This window comes from Oscarella lobularis, chromosome 7 (assembly GCF_947507565.1).
Source record: "Oscarella lobularis chromosome 7, ooOscLobu1.1, whole genome shotgun sequence".
In the NCBI taxonomy this organism is placed as follows: domain Eukaryota; kingdom Metazoa; phylum Porifera; class Homoscleromorpha; order Homosclerophorida; family Oscarellidae; genus Oscarella; species Oscarella lobularis.
The window spans coordinates 200587-217112 of record NC_089181.1 but is presented as its reverse complement, the minus strand read 5'-3'; the positions used below and the strand labels follow the sequence as shown (position 1 = coordinate 217112).

The window sequence follows — 16526 nt, the reverse complement described above, 5'->3', positions numbered from 1 at the left end:
AAAGCGAGAAAAAAATGTGTAAAGCCAGCACAAAACGAGAACGAGACAAAAGCATTGAAGATTAATTTAGTGACATTCCTCAGGCCCAGACGGTCTTTGAACGATACATGACAACAGTTCAGCGCTGCATACTCAGGGTCTAATGAGATCTGCAGTGATAATTGAATACTTTCTGTGACAGACTTCTCCGGATACGTAATAGATAGCATTTAAAAGCAAGATAATTTTATTACCTTCTCTTGTGCAGCTTCTTAGGTAAAAAGGAAAGAGTCGCTTTACCGCAACAAATGTTGGCTATTCGCTGGGGAGAAAAAGTCCTCAACTATCACGTCATCACGTATCAAAAAAGCGAGAAAAAGCGTAAAGCCAGCACACGACGAGAACGAGACAAAAGAACGTTTTCACAGAGTATTCCTTCATAAACGCAGACGAAGAACGGCAGCTCGTCACAACTATCGGCTCTCTGATCAGCAGAGAAACGCCTTTTTGAATGAGAAGAAGAATCCACACGGTGAAAAAACCTCGTCTGTTATTAGAACAGAGAGAATGAGCTCCATAGAGCAAAGCCAGCAAAGGATAGGCGAAAATTTCCGAACCCGTCCCAACAAACACCATCAGACTTGATGGACAGTTCTGCAGCAAATCAGCAAAGCAGAAACACGCCACGACAGTAAACAACGTTTCTTCGGCGACAATGGAATCGAGATGAAGACAGCAACTCATCAAAATTGCAATAGTCATTAAATATATGGGTAGACCGCTGGACGTGCGCCAGCTCACGGGAATGTGTTCCCAGTCGATGCCACGTAAGTGCACGCCTCTCTGACGAAGCACGGCCGCGTGCTTGTACAATTTCATATCGATGCTGTAGAGCGTGACAACGAGGTGAGAAGAGGCTAAGGCAAGGAGAAGACCAAAGTAGTCGAGCACTTGACTCGTCATCTTAACATAGGGCGATCGTCCACGATAGAAGACGTGACTCAAGGCACCGCAGTAGGAGAGAAAAGTGATTTGAAGAAAAGCGTGCAATAGAGAACAGGCGACTTGCCACGAGCAAATCGCGTTGATTTTGGGCTGAATTGTCTGCGCTCGAGCGGCCGTTCGAAATTTCGTCTCCGCCTCGCCGAACGAGTAGTAGTTCCGCTCGTTGAAATATCGTACGGCGCCGAGAGCGTCGCTCAGGGAGAGACAAGCTCGCCACGACGACGACTGCGTGATCGACGAATGACATACGTAGAAGAGTCGACATATCGCGGCGACGGGAAGAGCGAAACGGAGGAGACCGTTGACGAGAAAGGCGCTCAATGCGTGACGTCGACGATTGCCGCCGTCGTCGGCGAACTCGCTCGTGATTTTGACGAGAATGAAGAATTGAGCGGCGAGGAGAACGAAGACTAGTAGAATCATGAAGATATAGAGGAAACGCGGTTGACCGAAGAACGACTGCATGAGTTGGAAATGACGAGCCGAGTGAAGTCGGATTAGGAAGTAAGGATGCTCTCGATATCCAACCGGATTATCTGAAAGGTCCATTGTGATGTTTCCGGACTCCTTCTCATCGTCGTTCTTCACTAAACATTGATTGATTTTCTCGGCTATGCGATCTCTGACGACCGATCGAAAGTAGTCGATTCGTAAAGCCGATTGAGAGAAGGCCGGGGGTTCGCTATCCTCGCTTTGGAGTACGTTGACGACGACGAGAGACTCGTCAATCGGTGACTTCATAGACAATGACTCGACGTCTCGCAGGGGCACAATCACCAAGACGCCGTCGCACGACGACGACTGACATTGGGACACAAACGAAACGTCTAATTGGCGTAGAGTCTGTTCAAGATCCGTGGGAAGTTGTCCTATAACCGCCCATGTCGTACCGCGTAGGTCATCTGAAAAGATATTGATTTTTCTCTCGAATACAATACTGAGGTGGACACACCTGTTCTTTGATCTGGGATACAGGGTTTCTGATGGTTCCGGTGGGGTGCTAACGTCGGCGAGACGGGCTTCGAGCCATCGAATTGGTACACTTCGCTCTTACCGAAACTAACGCGTCTCTCGCGATTCTCCTTCGCCCTTTTCGACTCCGCGCGCGCAAACGACTTGTGCCTCTCGGCGAGATCTCGCAGTCCGATTCGTTGTAGAGCGCGATTCGCCGCGCCCGACGTCGCCGACTCCGGTCCCGTCTTTTCGATCCAAACGGCGAGCATTTCTAGCGCTTGTCGCTTGTAGTCGCGACCGCACCGATATTCGATGCCATCGAGAATCGTCTCCGCGATACCGAAGCCTTCGCGAGCTAAATCGAACCAGTAGCGGCCGAGATGCGTGGCCAGAAACGTTCGTTGTTTGTCTGATAGGCGCTCGTTCTGCCAATCCTGGCTGCGAAGTCTCTTGTACCGCGGTTTAGGTGTGCTACTTGTAGGCTGAGGGGTGTCGAGGATCCCAAAGCGGTTCCCTTTTTGCTTCGCTGTCGGATGCGTTGGCTTGCTGTGTGGAGACGTTCCAGACGCCTTTTTGGGCTCTTGACTCATAGCCCGTTTTGAGGAAAAAGAAAAATACGTCGTGTGACGTCAGCATGCGTCACGCACTGTACTACTGTACGTACACGTGTATTTTGACGAAACCACACACAATACACAAGTAGGGTACTAGAACGAGTCAAACGTGCTTCAGACTGCTTTTGCTCAGTTGTCAGTCTCTAGAGAGAGAAAATCGCGTTGTACTGTAATATTGGAAGTGAAAAGGTCTCACCAGTGCATAAACATTTGTTGAGGGTATTGCAGAAATTGATGTCATCAATTATCAGTGCACTATACGAAGCTGCACCCACAAACTGAACAGCAAATTCCGAACACTTTTCCTGGCTGACGTATTTATGTAAATTCAAGCATCTAAAGCCGGATTGCGTCTCCGTCACAATCTCAAAATTAGACAGTTGATACTCCCCGTTTTCCTTCAGCTTGACCCACTCAGTGCTACTAGTGCAAACGACCCCAATGACAATCTGATGCAGACCCTCGGCGGAAAATTGAAATGCAAACGAAAGTATAGAATTGGCAGTATGATAGACAACGGACGGAGTGTTAAATATGCCCATGGCTAAATTATTAGCACTATCAGCCGGATCCAAGTACAGCGACGCAACTAAATTAAAAAAAGACGATTTATTAGGCAATATTTCTTACGTACTTATTTACCTGTGAACCGACGACGTCTCTTCTTTTTTCGCTCTGTTTCTATCTCCGAGGATACGGTAAAGCCGGACAATTGCAAATTAGGTATGCTGATGTTGCGAAAGTCGCACGTCGCCACTGTCGTCTCCTTCGTGAGAGCGACCGGTTCTCCGCTATTCAGGAACACTGCTCTTCGTTGTCGAAGGAAATAGACGAAGTCGCGCTTTCGTCGCGCCACTGATTCGTCGCTCTCTTTCAACTTCCACTCCGTCAAACCGCACGCGTCGTTCTTGTACTCACAATCGCCGTCTTCAAAGTTGCAACTAGCAGCGGTGTTTTTAGCTGAAAAAAAGAGCAAAATTCCGGACGAACTACAGTTTAACTTTGATTCTCTCTTACGTCTTTCGTTCTTGGGAAGACAAATTGTGGGACGTCCAAATTGAAATTCGCTGAGATGGATTTCACCCAAGTCCATTTTCGCTTCAATGAGAACGTAAAACGAAGTGCACGCATCGGCTTCGGTCTCGTTGTTGTAAATTTCATGGCACCATCGTCGTGGCTTGCCTTTGTGCGGAGTCGTATCGAGTTTGATGGATCCCTTTTTGACTCTGTGCCCTTTCACTTTTTTCCCCGGCCTTTGTCTTAGACACATGACTTTATAGCTCATGGTAAAATTTTCTGGCACTTCAACAATTGTGTAGTTGAACACCATAAATCTGGACGCTAAAGACCAAACGAGAGTAGGCGACTTGATTGTCTGTCTCTCGTTTGGAGAAAGAATAAATGCTGGATTGACTCCAAATCGACTGTTAATGAGTTTGGGTGGTTTGGGTGGCTTAGAGGATTCAGGAGGTTTCGGAGTGGTAGTGTAAGGAGCCTCAATAGGCGAAGGCGACTGTCCTGCACCTAATGCAGAAAGTTAGGCAACGCATGCAATCAGCCGAAGTTGGCCGTGCATTTTTCTAGGAAAGTGTGAGGCCTGAAGACAGAGGGCAAGCATGCAGAATGCTGTATGGAATGTGTGTTTAGTCTAGGGAGGAACGGTCTGGAGAAAAACAAGGAGGCTAAGTGGCGTCCGTCCTCTATCTTACCGTACCTCTTCCTACCAGAGTCAATGCGAGAGAAACGACGATGATACCGATCATTGCGAAGGAAGTGAAAGAGCGTCTGAGATGTCTCGGTTCAGGGGGCTGTGTACTGCCTATATGAACGAGAGCGAGCGCCTAAATAAGGATCCAGGACCACGACTCCACGGATCTTGCCTTACGTAAGAGGTATAACCTTTCGCCTCGCCTGACGTCGTATTCGTTGACGTCAAGTCGATTTCCAGACGGGATGTACTTCTCGATCACGTGACAATTACAAAAACAGATATTCAGATTCTCCAAATTACGGCTCTAAAAAAGTAGGAATCAAGCTGTTCCATTCACAACGGCCTCTGGAATTTTTTCGACATCGTCATCGTCTTTCAATTTATCAGAATGTGCAGATGACGCTTTTCGTACGAAAGGACTGTCTCTTGCTTCCTCGTCCGGCCGTTCATCAATCGGCCCCTCCGACGGGCGAGCCTGAACGGAATTTCTCACCGGCAAAGAAACATACCCAGCCGGTTCTTCATATTGACATCTTCCTGTTCGCTTATTGAAATAGTAGCGACCTGTTTTAATGGACCATAGCTGACACCAGTCACCCTAAGAGACCACGTATATGAGAGAGACATAGACGATTGGGGTTTTCTCGTCTTACGACTGTTTCCACGTTTAGCTTGGCATAAATAGCGCAGAGCAGTTCTTTGCAGAGTGGAAGAAACTCAGCAAAGACGACTTTCTGATCGCTATTCACGTCCACCTTCAACAGTATCTCCTCGACTTCGCGTTCCTGAAGACCAAGCCCAATCGTGTCAGACAACAATAGCTAACCAAAACAAATCAAGATAATGTTGAATGTGTTATTGTAGGTGACCCCCTGCCCTGAGGGGACGCACATCTTTGAACTCTTTGACGTCCAAGTAGCCGTTCCTGTCTGTGTCCGCCTGTTGCCAAACTTCGCGTATCGTCTCCCGGAACACGACATCCGCCCACAGGCCGTCTTCATCTGAAAGAAAAACGCATAGGTGAGTAGACCGCAACGTCCGTTTGACTACTGTACTGTACTCACCTTTTAGCTGCTCTCCAGGAAGAGCAACTTCCGTGATCATCACTTTTTCCAAGGCCAACTGACCGTCAGCGGCTTGTAGCTTAATTTGCCGAGCAATCATTTGCACCGCTTGACGTTCAGCCATATGACCTATAGGGGAAGTGCGTACACGCGAGAAACCGCAGCATGAAGCAGGCTTCAAAGTTAATTGACTACGTTATGTATTCGATTACGCATGGCTGTGTCGAGTCCGTCCTGTGCGCGGATCGTGCAGTGCATGATATTGGGCACCGACTGTTCGACCTGCACGCTGAATCGCGCGCTAGACGTGCGCAATTTTGTCGCAAGAAGCGACGCGATTTTATCGGGTGTCACCGATTTAACGTTCTCTCCGTCGAGTCTCAGCATTACTTCTACATCTAGAGAACCGCTTTCGCGTCTCGGACGCGCGAGAGGTCGATTCGTTTTTACCGTAAGCTCGCTGCGACGCCGTGGGCGACGGATGACGCGGCAGGGTCTTACTTGCACCGCAGCCCATGTATAAAAGCTCCCGTTGGAATAACTGCAGTCTATCGCACGGCAACGCAAAAGGAAAACACGCGAAAAGCGCCTCTTGGAAAGAGTTCTGTGCTTGGCGCGTTGCCACGCAACGTAACCGGGGTACATTTAGGAGAATGACGTCGACGCAAAGAACAGCGCGAGTGAGTCCGCCCCCCGTATAAAGCCAGTGCACGTCGAGGCGTGCAGGTTATTTGCGTACTGTAGCTCGTCTCATCTACTTTGTTTACCGGAGAATGGCAGACGACAGCGCCTACCTATCGAAAGACGGATCGAGTCAAGAGAGCGACGGTGGCGTCCCACGTCGTCGCAAACGTTCCAAAACGCCTCGAACGCCTCAACCGCAAATCGTCTACGGCGAGTTAGTCGTCGTCGGGTAAGAGAAAAAAACGATCGTCGTCGTCGAAGTCGAACAAACTAGTTAAAAAAGGAGAATAGAGAAAGAAAGAACCCCGGGCGTTTAGACGTTCATCATAACCTCATCCTTATTGTGGGCACCCGATCGTGGGAAGCATCCTGTGTGTTTGCGTCGCGCCCCCTTGTTTTCCAATGCGCTCCTCTCCGTTCTCTAACATCATGCGCATAAATTCATCGCGCCGCGATCCTATGTGTGGGCGTCTCCGTTTCGTCATTTGTTTTCTCTTACTGTATAGTTTGAACGGTTCGCCGAGCGGCGGCAACGACGGTCGCTATCGGCACAAGTTCGTTCTCAGTCGACGACCGCGAGGGAACGGCCTCAAGGTGATGAATCAGCGAACGATCGTCACGCCGGCACAATCGAAAGTACGGAACGCCCTTCTCCCTCCCCCACCCGGTTACAATTAGAGACTAGTCATATATTGACCTAAACGTCATGACGTCATGCTGGCTTCTGTGTTCTGATTTTTCTTGTTGTTTTTTCTAGGAAAAGCTGCTGAAGCAGCAGCAACAGTCGACTTCCAGCTACAGTCACAGCGTCTCCATGACCATCAATCGAGACAAATCCGTCGTCATTGATTACGACACCGACGCATCGACGGACATGTTCCAATTGGGACGGTCAATGGACTCCATCATCGATTTCATCGTTTTCGATATGATACCGAATCCGAGTCGAACGGCCGAGCCGGTTCGCTCAAACTCGACCGTTTCACGCTACGCGTGTAGAATCGTTTGCGAGCGCGATCCGCCGTATACGGCGCGACTCTACGCCGCCGGCTTTGATCCTCAACATCAAATCGTTCTCAGCGTGAGTTGTAACAATAGCAGGCTTTGGAGTTCTCCTCACTGTATTTGTATTCGATTAGGAGCAAGCACCGAAATGGACTCGGAAATCGGACAATATGATCGATGCCTTGACGACCAATGGAGTTATGTTATTGCAACCGCAGGGAGGATTCGACGCGTCGTCGGAACCGGGTTTGTGGCGAGAGGTTTCCGTCGCCGGCGACGTGTACCAAATGAGAAAGAGTCGAGCCGATAGGGAACGGGGCGCACCGGTAAGATAAACAAGGAAGTGCCTCTACCGCGTGGTAGCGGATGTACGTTTTTGTTCCAATAAACAAGAGTCCTGGTGAGAGCAATATCTTGACTGACGGATGTTTGATCGATCTGTGCGGAGTCACTCTGCTTTGGCGCTCGTCTATCAGCCGATCTCAAACGCCTGTAAGATGATTTGACTTCGCGCGTTTTTTTAGTGAATTGGATTTGGATATCTTGTTCCTGTTTAGTCGGACGGTCAGGTCGACGCTCTTAGGCGGCGTTTGAATGCTTCTCGGCCTCAGTGTCCTGTTGGACTTAATACGCTGCAGTTCTCCAGCACGACAGTGAGTAAATAGATCTGATTTTCAATTGTTTTGTCTTCACGTTCCTGTTGGTTTTGTTAGTCGGCGAGTGGAATTGATTCTCAGCCTTATGCATATTTGAAATGCGGTCACGTGCATGGGCAGCATGAATGGGACGCCTCCGGCGGTGGCGGAGAACGACGAACGTGTCCTCTATGCCGAAAGGCACGTCTACGCTCGATCGCATCCCTAATCGACTCTGTAACTATTGAATTATTTATAGGTTGGTCCCTATGTGAAGCTAAGGTTTGGTCTTGAGTCGGCGTTTTATTTGGATACGTCGTCGAAGACGTACGCTTTTGTGCCGTGCGGACACGTTGCATCAGAGAAGACCGTTAAGTAAGAAGGGTTAATAATTAAGTGTACTGTATGATCATATCGTTTTTGTTTCTTAGGTATTGGAGCAAGGTCCCTATTCCGTATGGACCTGAAGAATTGCTTGCGCGTTGCCCTTTCTGCGCTTATCCTATCATGGGCTATCCTGGATACGTCCAACTTCTGTGGGACTCACAATGACAGATTAGTTTATCCGTTCCCTTTGTATCTATTCTATCTGATTTAGGGAGAAGCAATTAGGAGTAGATCCTTTTTTATTTATAAATGGTGTGACTTGGAAGTACGAAAATAGAAAAAAAAAGCAAGCGTCTCACTTACAGTTCGCAATATTGCCTTTGGCCCGGCGTCGTCCAGCTGAATTTCCACAGGCCATGAAACTCGTGTTCAGTCACGTAAACGACACCGCTTCCCGGTTCAAAATGCAAATTACTGGGATTCTTAAACGGACATTTGATGCGTGACACGTGAACGCCGCTTTCGTCGAACACTTCCAAGTGACCGCTACCCCAATTAGCAACAAGTAGCCTTCCATCTCGATCGAAATCCATCCCATCGGGACCTCCCTCATGCTCCCCAGGCAATCGACCCCACAGCCTCTTATTGGAAACGGAACCGGGCCCGTTGATATCGTAAGCCCAAAGAGACTTTGTCGGCGTTTCGGCGACAATCAGCGTCGCTCCGTTTCGAGTGACGGCAATTCCGTTGGAGAAGCGATAACCAGTATCAACTAGAATCATTTTCCCGTCGCTCGTGTAGCAATAGACGGATCCGAACGGCTCTTCCATCGATCGTCGATAAGGTGCCGGAGCTATTTCCCCGGCCGGTGCCGTCACCCATAAATTTCCGCTGGGATCGAAAGCGCAATCGTTGCAGCCCTGCATCGGTTTGCCGTCGTCGCTTTGCTTGCGCACTTGTACGAAAACGCCCTTTGTGGAATCGGTTTGGGAGACGGTCACCTTTAGGAGACCCAGACGCATATCTGCGACCCACAACGCGTTTTCTTTGTCAATCTGGCATCCGGCGGGGATTCCTCCGACTCCGTCGCTTCTTGGTAGGCACCATTTCGTCGCCGATCCCGTCTTCAAATCGATTTTCAATATCTCTCCAGCTGATTGGCCGTTCGAGTCTTCGACTTCGGGCGCGACCATGAAGAAATCGCCGTTCTTGTCAAAAACGGGGCCTTCGGCTCCCTTTAGACCGTCGCAGATTTTCTCGAACGGCGGGGAATGAATTTCGATCGCCATGTTGCATACGGGAAGTTGTCTCCCACTCTCGTTTGAAAATCGTTGCTTGTTTTTCTCGGCTAGCGAGTAGATTGGCTATTTTTCGCGACGGAAATATCTCTATCCTTTCGTGATCTGTTCCTGGATCGTCTCGAGCGAACGAATGGCGCGCATTTCGAGCGACTACACATTTCGCGGCGTCGAATACGTCGTTTCGACCGAAGCGACGAAAGGAGAAGACTCCGAAACGGAGCTTCTCGTCGTAGAAGTCGAAGACAAGACGTCCGCCGAGCAGTGGCGAGGCGAATTCGAGCCGCGCTGTAAGACGCGACTCCGGCGGCGAAGGAACGCGAAAGCCGACACATTTTCTAGATATCGAAGAGTTGACGCACAAGACGGGCAATTTCAAGCAGTTTTCAGTCTTCTGCAACATGCTTCAGTCCGCTGCTACCCAGGTAACACAGATTATACATAAGACGGACGACCTCTATAATATCTTTAGTCAAGCGCTTCTGTATCTCTTGACTTGCTGACGTATGAGGACTTGGAGAGGCTTAGGAGTCGACAGAAGGGCGGTGGGCAGGGATCCAAACGCGGTGGTGGCGGCGGCGGCGGCGGCGGACGTCAATTGGGAAATAAAAAATATCTTATACTGACTTATTCGGTTGAGTTTGACAGGTGCCGTGAAATTATTTTTTTTGTGACGTTGCAGTTATTGAATGGGGGTTATGTAGGATTCACTATCCTCTACCTTTGCCGTATCAAGGGAAACCAGATCCTGTTGCTCAGCAGGCGACGATTAGAAAGTTGAAAAACGAATTGGAGCAATTGCGAAGACAGGTCAGCAAGAAAAAAGAGTTTTTCCGTTCTTTCGTATTTCAAATGATGTTCTTTTAGTTGACGAAAGGACATAAGCGTAGTGACGTCATTCAACTTCAGACTGCGTGAGTTGGTTCACTAAATAACGTTTTGTTTAGTCAGTTTTTTGTCTTGTAGATATGAAGATCTGCTGAAGGAGAAAGAAGACCTGGAAGAGGCGTTTGAACGATTTCGTCACGACGTCAAATTGAGCCAGGCGGGAAACGCGTCAAAGGAAATACAAGTACTAAAGAAAGTCATACGAACATTAGAAGTAAGAGAAGCGAAATAGACAGGCTCCACTGTATCTCTCAATAATAAAGGCTGACTTACTAAAAGAAAGAACGAAGCATCAGCGATCGTCGCGAAGACAAAGTGATCAGAATCGAGGCCTTTTACTCGAAGTGCGTCCACCGCGATTCAATTGAAAATATAATCTATTGACGTCAATAGCTCGAGGATCTCAGGACGTCAGAACGAAATCTTCGCATACGGGTAAAGAGTCTGACAAATGAACTAGCTACGTTGAAGAAAGGGTACGCACCTCGAACCCCCGTCGTCTTGGAAACCTGTAGAGAGGCTGGCTTTCTTATATTAGACAACGAATTGGCTCCCTGCCTCGTCATAAACCGCCGTCTTATTCGAGACAACGATCGTCGTCAGGGGAACGTCGTCCGAGGCCAAGGAGTCGATCTAGGGACGAAGATCGGCAGGAGGAGAGAAGGAAGCCGTTTACTCCTTCTCCAGCAGGTAGGGCACCCGGTGTTGTTTTAAAGATAAGCCAGAGTGTGCTCTTTTAGGAGCAAGGTATCCTAGATTTGATCCAACTGCGTATCCCAACTCCAAAACAAAAAAAATTTTTCGTTTTCTGCATTCGTTTTTCCTTAATTTGGCTCTCAGTTATGTTAGAGACAAGCAGAGGAAACTGAGGGACGCCAATCCGCGACGAGCTCCTCAGGGGAAACAGATGCCTAGGGTGCCTCGCTCTCGATCGAACTCGTCTGAAAGGCGACCTATTGGAAATCAACTTCCTCTCTCTTCACCTACAGTCATACCAGCTGGCCACCGTAACGTGGAAAATTCTTTTGTATTTTTTGCGATTTTTGATTTTAGATCGTCGACAACGTAGTCGTGGCTCATCTGGTAGGTAATTCTTTCTTTTTTGGCCTACTTAGTACATCTTAACGCGTTTCTAGCTGGCAGCATGGGCAGTCGCAGGTCCTCGCGTGACTCGTCTCTCGAGCGAAGCGACAGTTCCATACGAATAGAAACTTCAAACCGAAGCAGGTTAGATCACAAAAGATCTCCATAGTCAGATGCCAAAATTTGAGCTCTCTCAGACCGAGATGGCGTGGAAGATACGCATGGCAGAGTCCCGGGTTTTCCAGAAAGGTTTGCATAGAAGAATAAATTGAGAATTTCTCTACGTAGACCACTTTTAGCCTGCTAGACAAGCAAGCACTCCTAAACACACTAAACACACATCGTCCAGACAGCAGGGTATTTAATTTAAAAAAATTAGTTAAAACAGTTGATGAATTTCTGTGTGATATAGATCTTAGTCGAGAGGAGGAGTATGCCAAGAGGTCAGCGGAGATATCAGAGATTGACGCTCGATTGAATGCGCTCAAGCAATTTATGAAAAGTTCCATGGAAACGTAGGCTTCACATCAGGACCCCTCTCTCCCTCCCCATATTATTTTACTTGAAAATAACCTAATGCAAGGACCCTATTTCTTAATTTGACTATTCCTTTCTAGCAGTCGTTCGTTTAGTTCTCTAAGTTCGACAGACTTGGCATCCAGCTTCAGTTCAAGTTGCTTGACTCTATTCGTCAGATTCTGCATATCGTCCTCCTGGCTCTCTTGGCGCTGCTGCTCTCGACGAGAGCTGCGAACGTACTCGTATAACAGACTAGCGGATGCGATTCCGTAAACGACGAATTCGCCCAATAATTCGGCTCCCAATTCGACGGCTGTCTCTTCGGTCATTCTCGGCGCTTCGATCTTCCCTTTGGCGCCCATCGTTCGCATTTTCGTCAACATCTGGAGCCAGTTGTAAGCTAAATTATAGAACAAGAGACGCGAGTACTTAGAAAGCTTTTTCTGTGCAGTCTAGGGATTTTCTCGCCTCTTGCTGGCGGAAGACAAATCCATCGTCTAAATATCGCACTGTTCTTAGCCGCTCTTTTCACCTGATGCGATATTGGTCTAGAAATTTGCTTCACGCCAAGGTAGAGCAGCTTTCCGATAGGAAACGCACCGACGACCATTGCTCATAGATCATACGGGGAAAGTTGACGCGGGTGTGGCCTCGCTAAACAGCCGGGCCGGGGCCGGGGCTGGCCCCTCGTGCAACCCGATCGCGTTCAAATGAGAGATACTGTGAATCCTCACATCAAATCGCGACACGACTAACTTCCACTTCTCATGACCAGCAGTTTTTTCTTTCTCCTTGGCGCAAGCACGGTTTTTCTGTGCTACGTCGGCTTCTGCTCGGCTGGATGGGGTTAGAACGTCTCCGTTAGCTCGTTCGAATCTCCCTACCCCGTTTTCTCGTCGAAAGGTTGGATGGAAACGTCTCCTCGACCTCCTCCTGTCGTCACAAGGACGATCTATTCGCCTCTTCTCGTCTCTTCTCCATCGAACAGTCATTTCGTTCTCGGATACGTCGTCTCGTCGATACCGCGCTCAGTCCGCGTCTCTTATTCTCTTCAACGCGCTGAATATCGTCAAGAGAGCGTACTTTCGGGCTGGACGCGGCAAACCGTCAAGAAACGCTATTTTGTGCCCACTGGCATCGCCGACACTCTTTCCATTGACGTTAGCCACGTGTCAGATAGAACGAAGTACGTCTGCATTGAGCTCTTTCACGCGTCGCAAACGGAGAACTACGAGTTTCGTCTCGCCGTCACGACGGTGATTCAAGGGGGCGACATTCACTTTGGACTTCCTGAATTTAAAAAGTCCTGTGACGCTGAAAGTATGAAGGGAGAGGGGTCTACACGGGTATACTGTTTCTTCAAGGGTCAGAGGCGCTTTGCATGTCTTCTTAGAGATATACACTGCGGATTGTCGTTTTGATGGGAAAGACTCGTGCGGCTTTCGAAACGACGCATGCGGATTTTTACCGTGGAAAATCGACAGCGACGCGAACGGTCAAATGAATGCCGACCTGGCGTTGCTCAGGAGAAAGACGACGTATTCGTGTCCTTCGTTGATCAACGTTCCAGCCATGCAACTCTCCGGATTCACTGAGATGGTTATCAGGACGAGAGAAAAGCGATCAGAAGCGAAAAGAAATCGCCGAACTACATCAGGTAAGGAGTCGTTTCAATTATCAACGTTGAATTTTCCCTCCTCTCTAGGCTACGGTCTGAGTTTGAGTCCGGACCCAGGTGATAAGAATCGTGTCGTCATGGGCGCTTTTAACACGCCAACGCTCACCTATCATCCCACGCTCAACAAAGCGATGCGTTTCACCTATCGCTTCTACTCGCACGGCGTTCATCAGATCGTCGTCTCGTTGCTGTGCGTTTCCGGAGTGACGTCTCGGCACATTCGCTTGAGACGCAACGCCAATTACGATGTGACGAATTTTGCCATAAAGACGTTCGATCTGTCGGGGCGCAAGTGTTTGAATCTGCACGCCTATTTGGGAGGCTGCACGCAGTTTCAAGTGCAATTTACGGGCGGTACGAGAGGCAGCAAACTCGTCGTCGACAACGTCTATTTTTACCAGTCCTGCAGTGAGTGGCTGACACTTGATATATCCGCATTGTGGTGGTCATTTTTTTCTTTCTACGTGTAGGTCAGTATGATAATATGTGAGCCTGCCGTCACGTTCGAAGACAACAGGTACATTTAGATACTACTGCTTTGGAGGAATTTCTTTGTTGTTAGTGATACTGTGATACTGTTTGGTGGTTTGAACTAATGATACCAATTTCTACACGTATATTTTTGTTTATTGTGTCCAATTTGAGAATTAACGGAATTGAACGAGTTGGACGAATTCGAGGGTGTACAGTACGAAAATCGTCTTCACAGATACCGAAGTAAGCAGAGAAATCAATTACTGTAATTAAATTGTGATATTTCAGACCAATAATTACTATGCCCCAATAGACGTGTCAACGTTGAGGGGTCAATTGTATTAGAGCGCAGGTGCGAAAACGTACGCGCGCTCTCTTTGTCCGGCGCGAGAGAGAAGTCATGACGTCTCGTATCATGTTGCTCTTTCTGTTCGTCGTGCTCGACCTCGGCGTCTGTCGAAGCTGGGAAAGTAAGTCTATATAATGCACGTACGCTGAACTCGTACGCTGACGGTTCAGAGTCGCTACAAGAGTTAGTCGCTACAAGAGTTAGTTGGTGGGGGGGGGGGGGGGGGGGGGGGGGGCGAGCGGCCTCTGTCGATCAGACCACTGTACGCAGCGACGCTTTACGTAGAAACTCTCGAGGAGGAAGAATTTAGAGATAGAGTGCGCGTATATGGAGTCCATATCAGCAGACGTGACAAATTTTTGGAACGAACTCCAACTTAGCGTCGGAGCGCTTAGAAAGCGAGTCGAGTCATCCTGACGTTAGAGTGGATTCACAGTGGCGCGCGACTCATTTGCAACAATTATCATGTGACGCGGAAAAGCCGCGGGGCCTATAATTAATTCTCTTCTAAGCCCGTAGAGAACGAAGGTCCTCAGTGGACACGACTGTCTTTTTCTCGCCCATTCTCGCATGGGCTCCATCGAATAGTCACGTAAACGTGGAGTTCGAAGTGGTCACAGTACCGACGTCGACTTCGATCAGTTACTATCTCCAATGCGCGACGCACAAGCCGAATTGGGATGAATATCATTCATTCCTTTACGACTACGAGGATGAATTTACGTATACCAACACTTCGATCTACGGCGTGGAGGAACTGGGCGACGCTAGTAAAGAAGTTGGCGTTCACCACGTATGTTCTCGAATGTTTGATCCAACTGCGGCCGACGTATGTGACTTGTTTCGTGCGATATTTATAATTCGAATCCACGACGGTGACGTCTGGTTTGAATTGCCCGAGTTCAGCAGATCGTGCGGCGACGAAGGTGCACCGTCGAGCTAAACGGTCCAATGAATTTTATTAGAATTCTTTGTCTTTTAGAAATCTATGCTGCCGATTGCAGTTTCGACGAGGAAGAGTCGTGCGAATATCGAAACGATGCCTGCGGATTCGTACAATGGAAAATCGACGACGGTACGGCGAATAACGAGGACGTGCCGTTGCTGAAGAAGAAAACGTCCACCGCGTGCGAAACGATGCTCGACGTCGTCGCCCTGCAATCGTCGGGATTCAAAGCAGTAACAGTTTCCGGCAGCGGCGGCGGAACGGGAAAAAAGAAAAGATCGTCGGCATCCGCTGATGGACGGCGTCTACGTCGAGCCGCAGCAGGTAAAAAGTCAAATATAGACAACATAATAAATTCGTATTGATTGATTCGACAGATTTTGCTCTGTTTTTGAATCCGAGAAACGTCGAAAAGGGGCTCATCGTTACGGGCATGTTCAACACGCCGACTCTCACCTATCATATAACGCTGAACAGAGCCATGAGTTTCTCCTATTATTTCTACGCTCGTGGAGTTCATCAGATTGTCGTTTCGATGCGGTGCGTGTCGAATGCAATGAGGTACATCCGCTTGCGAGGCAGTTTGAACTACTCCGTGAAAAATTTCAAAGTGCAAACCTACGATCAGTCTGGCCGAAAGTGTTTGCATCTGCACGCCTATTTGAGCGGCTGTCGATTGTTTCAAGTACAATTTGTAGGCGGCGCAAGAGGTAGCAAACTTGCAATCGACGACGTTCTCTTTCAAAGCGCCTGCTGTGAGAATCGTTGGCTAGTTATTTATTTTCCTTACTTGATGGCGGTGTTTTTCGTTTGTAGCCAAGTATGACAACATGTGAAACGAGTACGTACGCCGCGCCGTGACAGAGATTCTTTCTAGACTTTGTTGCGCTGAGGTTGTTGTTGTTGTCGTTGTCGTTGTAGATGGCTAGACATGACCTCGGTTCTTTTGTGAGCAGCTGACGGCGCGACCGTTAGAACTTCAAGTTGAAGGTAACAATACGCCGCTCTATCATAAATCATTTTGTATCTCTGCACAGTACCTTTTGCGGACGACCGCAAAGATTATTGGATATTTATGTTTTTTTTACAGGCGTGGGGATTCGCGCCCATTTGCCGCCCAGGGTTTTAACGCGCGCTTAGAGCCCTCGTTGTAGTTTCGTAGTGGCTATTGTTACGACAGTTCCGCATGCGCAGTTGTATGCACAGGGGACTTAGGGGCTTTTTGCGTCTGTTTTGACATCAAAAATTGTCGTTTTCTAAACAGACACTTGTGCAGTTAGTTAGAATGCCTTATTCTAAGGCATAAGATGCTG

General features: G+C 48.4%; 9 protein-coding genes across 11 annotated transcripts; 4 read left to right on the top strand and 5 right to left on the bottom strand.

The window, feature by feature from the left end:
• Positions 1-72: 72 nt before the first annotated feature.
• LOC136188803 (uncharacterized) lies at positions 73-2536 on the bottom strand. Its single transcript, XM_065976592.1, has 2 exons — positions 1937-2536; positions 73-1886 (listed from the first exon to the last, which is right to left on the bottom strand). The coding sequence occupies exons 1-2, from the start codon at positions 2526-2528 to the stop codon at positions 334-336; spliced, it is 2145 nt and encodes a 714-aa protein (XP_065832664.1). The 5' UTR covers positions 2529-2536; the 3' UTR covers positions 73-333.
• Positions 2537-2587: 51 nt separating this feature from the next.
• LOC136188806 (uncharacterized) lies at positions 2588-4501 on the bottom strand. Of its 3 annotated transcripts, none has more exons than XM_065976595.1 (6): positions 4438-4501; positions 4267-4371; positions 3570-4076; positions 3195-3512; positions 2749-3141; positions 2588-2695 (listed from the first exon to the last, which is right to left on the bottom strand). In XM_065976595.1, exons 2-6 carry the CDS (start codon positions 4313-4315, stop codon positions 2682-2684), a joined length of 1281 nt encoding a protein of 426 aa, XP_065832667.1. In that variant the 5' UTR covers positions 4316-4371; positions 4438-4501; the 3' UTR covers positions 2588-2681. The 3 variants fall into 3 exon arrangements, with proteins under 3 accessions (XP_065832667.1, XP_065832669.1, XP_065832668.1); XM_065976597.1 differs by having other exon boundaries at positions 3570-3893; XM_065976596.1 differs by having other exon boundaries at positions 4433-4448.
• Positions 4502-4523: 22 nt separating this feature from the next.
• LOC136188810 (uncharacterized) lies at positions 4524-6298 on the bottom strand. The gene is made up of 6 exons (XM_065976602.1): positions 5778-6298; positions 5540-5725; positions 5328-5456; positions 5155-5264; positions 4917-5084; positions 4524-4861 (listed from the first exon to the last, which is right to left on the bottom strand). Exons 1-6 carry the CDS (start codon positions 5842-5844, stop codon positions 4583-4585), a joined length of 939 nt encoding a protein of 312 aa, XP_065832674.1. The 5' UTR covers positions 5845-6298; the 3' UTR covers positions 4524-4582.
• On the top strand, positions 6034-8340 carry LOC136188805 (E3 ubiquitin-protein ligase pellino homolog 1-like). Its single transcript, XM_065976594.1, has 9 exons — positions 6034-6240; positions 6518-6647; positions 6769-7092; positions 7151-7342; positions 7410-7508; positions 7574-7669; positions 7730-7852; positions 7911-8026; positions 8083-8340. Exons 1-9 carry the CDS (start codon positions 6101-6103, stop codon positions 8201-8203), a joined length of 1341 nt encoding a protein of 446 aa, XP_065832666.1. The 5' UTR covers positions 6034-6100; the 3' UTR covers positions 8204-8340.
• On the bottom strand, positions 8260-9285 carry LOC136188811 (diisopropyl-fluorophosphatase-like). The gene has a single exon (XM_065976603.1). It carries the CDS (start codon positions 9265-9267, stop codon positions 8338-8340), a length of 930 nt encoding a protein of 309 aa, XP_065832675.1. The 5' UTR covers positions 9268-9285; the 3' UTR covers positions 8260-8337.
• LOC136188804 (centrosomal protein CCDC61-like) lies at positions 9080-11920 on the top strand. Its single transcript, XM_065976593.1, has 16 exons — positions 9080-9566; positions 9619-9701; positions 9749-9924; positions 9981-10086; positions 10144-10190; positions 10243-10378; positions 10428-10508; positions 10558-10640; positions 10703-10854; positions 10905-10935; positions 11005-11171; positions 11218-11247; positions 11301-11391; positions 11445-11496; positions 11547-11604; positions 11660-11920. The coding sequence occupies exons 1-16, from the start codon at positions 9410-9412 to the stop codon at positions 11764-11766; spliced, it is 1557 nt and encodes a 518-aa protein (XP_065832665.1). The 5' UTR covers positions 9080-9409; the 3' UTR covers positions 11767-11920.
• Positions 11835-12376, bottom strand: LOC136189014 (optic atrophy 3 protein homolog). Its single transcript, XM_065976857.1, has 2 exons — positions 12277-12376; positions 11835-12166 (listed from the first exon to the last, which is right to left on the bottom strand). The coding sequence occupies exons 1-2, from the start codon at positions 12374-12376 to the stop codon at positions 11835-11837; spliced, it is 432 nt and encodes a 143-aa protein (XP_065832929.1).
• On the top strand, positions 11969-14109 carry LOC136188808 (uncharacterized). Its single transcript, XM_065976599.1, has 7 exons — positions 11969-12161; positions 12218-12337; positions 12386-12612; positions 12670-13086; positions 13160-13423; positions 13472-13852; positions 13915-14109. The coding sequence occupies exons 3-7, from the start codon at positions 12534-12536 to the stop codon at positions 13932-13934; spliced, it is 1161 nt and encodes a 386-aa protein (XP_065832671.1). The 5' UTR covers positions 11969-12161; positions 12218-12337; positions 12386-12533; the 3' UTR covers positions 13935-14109.
• Positions 14030-16153, top strand: LOC136188807 (uncharacterized). Its single transcript, XM_065976598.1, has 6 exons — positions 14030-14161; positions 14232-14388; positions 14780-15193; positions 15250-15537; positions 15591-15968; positions 16030-16153. Exons 2-6 carry the CDS (start codon positions 14319-14321, stop codon positions 16047-16049), a joined length of 1170 nt encoding a protein of 389 aa, XP_065832670.1. The 5' UTR covers positions 14030-14161; positions 14232-14318; the 3' UTR covers positions 16050-16153.
• Positions 16154-16526: the final 373 nt, after the last annotated feature.

What these genes read in the sequence shown, in the direction of transcription:
- LOC136188803 (XM_065976592.1), bottom strand. Translation starts at nt 2,528, where the DNA reads ATGAGTCAAGAGCCCAAAAAGGCGTCTGGAACGTCTCCACACAGCAAG. An exon ending in TATCCCAGATCAAAGAACAG is followed by an intron (nt 1,887 to 1,936) that starts GTGTGTCCACCT and finishes ATATCTTTTCAG; the next exon opens with ATGACCTACGCGGTACGACA.
- LOC136188806 (XM_065976595.1), bottom strand. Translation starts at nt 4,315, where the DNA reads ATGATCGGTATCATCGTCGTTTCTCTCGCATTGACTCTGGTAGGAAGA. An exon ending in ATTGACTCTGGTAGGAAGAG is followed by an intron (nt 4,077 to 4,266) that starts GTACGGTAAGAT and finishes TTTCTGCATTAG; the next exon opens with GTGCAGGACAGTCGCCTTCG. An exon ending in GAGACGTCGTCGGTTCACAG is followed by an intron (nt 3,142 to 3,194) that starts GTAAATAAGTAC and finishes TTTTTAATTTAG; the next exon opens with TTGCGTCGCTGTACTTGGAT.
- LOC136188810 (XM_065976602.1), bottom strand. Translation starts at nt 5,844, where the DNA reads ATGGGCTGCGGTGCAAGTAAGACCCTGCCGCGTCATCCGTCGCCCACG. An exon ending in ACGTCAAAGAGTTCAAAGAT is followed by an intron (nt 5,085 to 5,154) that starts GTGCGTCCCCTC and finishes TGTTTTGGTTAG; the next exon opens with CTATTGTTGTCTGACACGAT. An exon ending in AGCTAAACGTGGAAACAGTC is followed by an intron (nt 4,862 to 4,916) that starts GTAAGACGAGAA and finishes GTGGTCTCTTAG; the next exon opens with GGTGACTGGTGTCAGCTATG.
- LOC136188805 (XM_065976594.1), top strand. Translation starts at nt 6,101, where the DNA reads ATGGCAGACGACAGCGCCTACCTATCGAAAGACGGATCGAGTCAAGAG. An exon ending in TCACGCCGGCACAATCGAAA is followed by an intron (nt 6,648 to 6,768) that starts GTACGGAACGCC and finishes TGTTTTTTCTAG; the next exon opens with GAAAAGCTGCTGAAGCAGCA. An exon ending in TCAGCCGATCTCAAACGCCT is followed by an intron (nt 7,509 to 7,573) that starts GTAAGATGATTT and finishes GTTCCTGTTTAG; the next exon opens with TCGGACGGTCAGGTCGACGC.
- LOC136188811 (XM_065976603.1), bottom strand. Translation starts at nt 9,267, where the DNA reads ATGGCGATCGAAATTCATTCCCCGCCGTTCGAGAAAATCTGCGACGGT.
- LOC136188804 (XM_065976593.1), top strand. Translation starts at nt 9,410, where the DNA reads ATGGCGCGCATTTCGAGCGACTACACATTTCGCGGCGTCGAATACGTC. An exon ending in AGGCGAATTCGAGCCGCGCT is followed by an intron (nt 9,567 to 9,618) that starts GTAAGACGCGAC and finishes CACATTTTCTAG; the next exon opens with ATATCGAAGAGTTGACGCAC. An exon ending in CTAGCTACGTTGAAGAAAGG is followed by an intron (nt 10,641 to 10,702) that starts GTACGCACCTCG and finishes TTCTTATATTAG; the next exon opens with ACAACGAATTGGCTCCCTGC.
- LOC136189014 (XM_065976857.1), bottom strand. Translation starts at nt 12,376, where the DNA reads ATGGTCGTCGGTGCGTTTCCTATCGGAAAGCTGCTCTACCTTGGCGTG. An exon ending in GAAAAGAGCGGCTAAGAACA is followed by an intron (nt 12,167 to 12,276) that starts GTGCGATATTTA and finishes TCTATAATTTAG; the next exon opens with CTTACAACTGGCTCCAGATG.
- LOC136188808 (XM_065976599.1), top strand. Translation starts at nt 12,534, where the DNA reads ATGACCAGCAGTTTTTTCTTTCTCCTTGGCGCAAGCACGGTTTTTCTG. An exon ending in CTTCTGCTCGGCTGGATGGG is followed by an intron (nt 12,613 to 12,669) that starts GTTAGAACGTCT and finishes TCTCGTCGAAAG; the next exon opens with GTTGGATGGAAACGTCTCCT. An exon ending in AAAGTCCTGTGACGCTGAAA is followed by an intron (nt 13,087 to 13,159) that starts GTATGAAGGGAG and finishes ATGTCTTCTTAG; the next exon opens with AGATATACACTGCGGATTGT.
- LOC136188807 (XM_065976598.1), top strand. Translation starts at nt 14,319, where the DNA reads ATGACGTCTCGTATCATGTTGCTCTTTCTGTTCGTCGTGCTCGACCTC. An exon ending in CGTCTGTCGAAGCTGGGAAA is followed by an intron (nt 14,389 to 14,779) that starts GTAAGTCTATAT and finishes TTCTCTTCTAAG; the next exon opens with CCCGTAGAGAACGAAGGTCC. An exon ending in TCTACGTCGAGCCGCAGCAG is followed by an intron (nt 15,538 to 15,590) that starts GTAAAAAGTCAA and finishes TTGATTCGACAG; the next exon opens with ATTTTGCTCTGTTTTTGAAT.